The sequence below is a fragment of the Halyomorpha halys genome, unplaced genomic scaffold, assembly GCF_000696795.3.
Source record: "Halyomorpha halys isolate HHAL.00 unplaced genomic scaffold, Hhal_1.1 Scaffold825.1, whole genome shotgun sequence".
NCBI classification, from domain to species: Eukaryota; Metazoa; Arthropoda; class Insecta; order Hemiptera; family Pentatomidae; genus Halyomorpha; species Halyomorpha halys.
Genome location: NW_027106350.1, coordinates 151,642 through 157,062, shown reverse-complemented (window position 1 = coordinate 157,062; position 5,421 = coordinate 151,642). Strand labels below are relative to the sequence as shown.

At 37.0% G+C, this 5,421-nt stretch overlaps 1 protein-coding gene across 1 annotated transcript in view; it reads right to left on the bottom strand.

The window, feature by feature from the left end:
• The window catches only part of LOC106686467 (uncharacterized), a 46,114-nt gene that overhangs the window by 24,185 nt on the left and 16,508 nt on the right, over positions 1–5,421 (bottom strand). Inside the window, exons 5-6 of the mRNA XM_067044700.1 lie at positions 4,967–5,131; positions 3,972–4,124 (exon numbers count right to left, since the gene is read on the bottom strand). Of these exons, the coding sequence (XP_066900801.1) occupies positions 3,972–4,124; positions 4,967–5,131 (318 nt within the window). The remainder of the gene's footprint in view (positions 1–3,971; positions 4,125–4,966; positions 5,132–5,421) is intronic.

Sequence of the window (5,421 nt, the reverse complement as noted above, 5' to 3'; positions counted from 1 at the left end):
AAATTGACATTGCCGGAGGGAGCCACAGTTGTTGGATTCGCAGATGACGTTGCAGTTGTAGTTGCCGCGAAGTACTTGGAAGAAGTTAACCTCATCGCTAACCAGACTGTTGCTACTGACTGCTGCTAAAAGTACCTAGGAGTCATGATCGATGCACGTCTCCGCTTTAATGTTCACACGGAGTATATAAGCACCAAATATGCTAAAGTTGCATCCTTTTTGTCACGTCTCATGCCCGTATAATTGAGATTGCTGGGGGATTGATTGGGATTGCGAAAGCGGGTTCCCCGGCGTCGTCATCATACGACCGCACTGCTGGAATGGTGGGAGACTTGGCCATTGTATAGCATCTAATGCTACAAGACTTACCTCAGCAGAGGTGATGCAAAATCTTGGGAGCAAGATTAAACAGCTTCTCTACATCATCCGCACCAAGAACAATGTGCATGGGAAGATAAGGAGTTTTGCATGCAAAATCCAACTGTATTTTGAAAAGTTGGAAACAGCTGCACTCCCTATCGAAACTGCAGACGGCCACACCCAAATGAAGGACGTAAGTCCACCTAGGAAGAATGCTGTTAAATCAGAAGGAACAGTAACCACACCTTCTTTAACAGGCGATAAAAGGAAGAACACTGCAAACAAGAAGAAAATTGCACAACCCAATGCACCAGTGGTGCATCATAATGCAAATCACCCTCAGAGATTCTAGATGGAAACTCGTGGGTATCCGATGTGAGTGGTAAAGCTGCTGTGTGGGCCTGTAATTCCCAAGCTATTCAGGAAGTGGATACTACATTGCACTCCGGCTTTGTAAGGGTGAAGATCAATGACATGTACATCTTTAGCTTTTACGGCTATTCCAGCATCACAATAGAAGACTTTGCGAATTTGTTGGATCGCATTATCAGTTGCCATAAGCCAGCTATCATAGCAGGTAATTTCAACGCATGGGGAACTGAATGGGGAAGTAGGTTAACAAATCGACGTGGTGAAGTTCTCCTCGAAGCTTTCGCACAAATGAGTGATATGCTCCTAATGAACACCAGAACAAACCCGACGTTCACAAGAGCTGGAAGATCATCCATCATCGATTTGACGTTTGTGAGTGGTCGCCTGCACCGGATCGCAACTTGGAAGGTTTGTGGACTTTATACAAATAGTGACCACCAGGCTATATTGATCACACTGGATACGCCTACAAGAAAGAACAGTTCACGATCGAGAACCCACAGCTGGAACACGAAGACATTCGATGGCGCCGCGTTCACTTTAATGCTAGAGTATCAGTGTGAATTAAGAGGGTCAGCCGAGGTAAGCGCCTCGTACTTATTCCAAAGAGTAAGGGAAGACTAGAAGACCGGTCAACCTATCGTCCAATTTGCTTATTGAATACTATAGGTAAGGCATTCGAGAAAATCCTTTCCCTCAGGCTACAAGAGTTCACGGAGGGAGTTAATCTCGCGGGCCCAATTCGGATTTCGTAAAGAGCGATCCACGATAGATGCTGTTGGATTGGTAGTCAAGATGAACTTTTACATAACCCAATTGTTGACCGGACATGGATGCTTTAGAGCCTACCAGTACCGCTTCAAAATGGAGAACACGGCAGAATGGCCTGAATGTCAGACTGTCGAGGAAACCGCGGAGCACGTGTTTTTCACTTGCATTCGCTTTGCAGCGGAAAGAAGTGAATTGGAGAGACCAGACCAGGATGGGAACGCAGTGAAGAAATTCACCACAGTCTTCCTCAAGAGGTTAAGAGAGGAAGACGTGATTAACACACACACATAAATGTATATATTACCGTTTTTCTCAATTATTTTTATCTACAATATCTTATAGATATGTTCCTTCTTTTAAATCAGTTGGTACTTTTTGTTATAATTCTATATTTATTATCTGTATTTGACTGTAAGCATATTGTTATATTCTTATAGTTAAATATTGAGTTGTTTTTTAGATTTTAATTGAATTGTATTGATGTGTATATGTTTTTATGTATACATTTTCTTATTTTATTTTAAATTGTTATTATTTATATTTTACTTTTGTTTGTTAAGGAGGGCATAAAAGGAAAAACTTATTGGATTAAGTGAGAAAATATAATTAGATAAATATAAGTAATGGAAATACAATGAAGAAAACAGGATAAAAATGTAAATATAGAAAGAAAAAGATGAAAGAACGTGATTAAACAAATCATCTATTGCTATTATATACTATCATTCTACTGTACTATGCCAATACATTAATTATAATAATTAACAAAAGTTGTCTAACTAGGTACAAGGATACTGTGTATTTAGCAACCGAATACAGTAATGCAGTACAACTTTTTTGAACAAAGTTATGGAAAATCTGGTTTAAAAAGTATGTGAAATTTTTTTGATCTGACGCATTTGTTAATGTGAATTTCTAAAAATGTGCTGCAACAGTTTGATTTTTCAAACTATTTCAGCACATATCGTCATAACCGTAAAAAGTTATGAATCACCGATTTTTTTTTTTTTTAATAATTTACTTATTGTTATTTACAACTGTATACAAACATATACAACAAGTAAATTTGCTGTAGGTGACATAGTGACATGACACAAACATGTGGAGAATCTACTCAATCATATAACTCCAATAACATTTCTAGAAGGGAAGATCTCGAGGCTATCTTCTTTTCAGGCGCCTAGAAGGATCATTAGGTAATGAAGGAGAAGCCAGGTTAGAAACAAGGGATTTGGATGGTTGAGAAGTTTATCATGGAAGGAATGGTATCTGGTTCTGGCCAAATCGGTAACATATGGATATATATAAAAAAACAACTAAAAAAACTAAAATTAACCTCTTTTAGTTTTTTTAGTTGTTTTTTTTTAGTGCGCTAAACTCAAGAGTTTCCAAGGAAAAGGAGTATTTCCAAAGAAAGATTTTTAAGAAAACATAATTTTAAATCGGTGATTCTTTGATCGAGTCTGGCACACAAGACTGCCATACAAGATCCCCACCCCCTACATACTTCCTCATTATCCGTTCCTATCTCTCCGACAGATTATTTCAAATATATCACAACGGTGCTTATTTACCCCTATTCCGTCAGTCTGCTGGTGTACCTCAGGGTAGTATCCTTGGTCCTATCCTTTATACAGTTTTCACAGCTGACATCCCAACCCATCCTAACACTATCCTCACCATGTATGCCGCTGACACATGTTTAATGTCAGTGAACAATGATCCTTACATTGTATCGCAAACCCTCCCATCCCACATCACTACCCTTGAAGTGCCAAAACTGGAGGATTAAAATGAATTCCAATAAATCCCACCAAAACACATATACAACATTTACTAGACAAACGTTCTAAATTGCTAACCCATTACAAAAGACTGATCTACATGATTATTATAAGGCATATCTAGATCTATATCTGGACATACGGAGTTGAGCATCGGGGCTCCACTAAACCACCAAATTCCTCCCGAATCCGATCTTTATAGTCCAAATCCTTCGTAAAATCCTTAATGATTCTTACTTTGTCACATATCAAGACATCCAATAGGACTTCAATGTTCCATATGTTACCGATTTGGCCAGAACCAGATACCATTCCTTCCATGATAAACTTCTCAACCATCCAAATCCCTTGTTTCTAACCTGGCTTCTCCTTCATTACCTAATGATCCTTCTAGGCGCCTGAAAAGAAGATAGCCTCGAGATCTTCCCTTCTAGAAATGTTATTGGAGTTATATGATTGAGTAGATTCTCCACATGTTTGTGTCATGTCACTATGTCACCTACAGCAAATTTACTTGTTGTATATGTTTGTATAAAATAGGCTTCACTACCAAAAGAAACTTCAGCTGCCAGTATTCCAATCTTCCACATTTCACTTCGAAATTATCAAAATTCTCAAGAAAAAAATATGTGGAGTTCAATAGAACATTGAACACCCTATCTAATACCTAAAATGGTTTCTTACTGGGCGATGATTTGCGTGAAAAAACCGTCCAGAACTTTCTTCCTCCAGTGAGGATTAAGGTCTGAGAAGGACTGGTAGAAATAGGAATTCGACGTTTTACAGTTAACTCCTCAGTATTATACATCGTGGAACTAGATGAAGTTTTCAATTTGCCTGGAATAGAACATGTAGTGCAAACGTAATATTAAATATTTATTAATCATGCTGAATGAAGTTTCTTATGGTAGTGAAATCGACTAAGTAACCTCACCTAGCTGTTCTTCTACGTACTTGGGGGAGAATTATCGAAAGAAGTGTAGTATTTTGAATCAAGAGTTTTCATGAAAAATCTAATTCAAAAATAATTTTTTTATGGAGAATTGTTTCGATCCGACGCATATTGAAGGCGGTACTTAATATTTAAGGGAAATTTGTTCGATCCAACGTATCTGGAAGACAGCAATGGCTAGAAATCTTAAATGGTTTTTGACGATTGAGTACACACGGTGCTAAATATCGTACCAATTTTAAGAACGAAATTGTTCGAAAGTTCAATTTCAGATAAGAATCCGCAATAATAGCTGAAAAATAATCCTTCAAACAACTACAAAACAGGCACTTGGGTCTCCTCTGCCGATCATGAATATTCAGGTTATGATGATAGATATTTACGGGAAGTTGGATTCTCAAACAATTAGGTTTTTTTCCCGCTCAAATAATCATAATCCTAAAACGTTATTTGAGGTTTTAGCAATTTATATCTATAGGACGGGTCGGATAGGAAAATTTAATAATTTAACTTACAGTCAGATCATTAATGATAATACTTGTTTAAAAAAAATTCCTTTCTGATAGAAACTGGAGTTAAAATTCCTCTCTGGAGTTAAGTGCTCTGGGCAAAGCAGACTTCACTATCAAAAGAAACTTTGTTCGCCATAATTTTAATTTACCATATTTTTCTTTAAAAAATCTCAAAGCATTGAATATCCTGCATAATACGTAAAATGATCTCTTACTTGGAAATAATTTCGGTTGCTGAAGTGGAAAAGCCGTCGTGGACATTCTTCTTCCAGTGGACAATGTCTGGGAAAGACTGGTGGGCCTGGGAAGTCGACGTTTCGTATTCAATTCAAATTCCCCAGTATAATGCATTGAGGAACTAGATGAAGTTTTCAGTTTGCCTGGAATGGAACATTTATTGTAAACATTAGATTAGATATTCATTATTGCCTGATGTTTTACAAAATAAATGAAACTGGAAAGACTGCAGAAACTTGCTTTTTTTTATTCTAGTGTTATTGAATTGTGTGCTGATTATTTTATTTGAATGTATTAAAGTGTGATTAAAGTTGATAAAATTCAGTATTTTATTTCAAATAATTCTACAGAACACAACTATTGTATATCATTTAAATTGTAAAATGATCTCTTACTTGGAAATAATTTCGGTTGCTGAAGTGGAAAAGCCGTC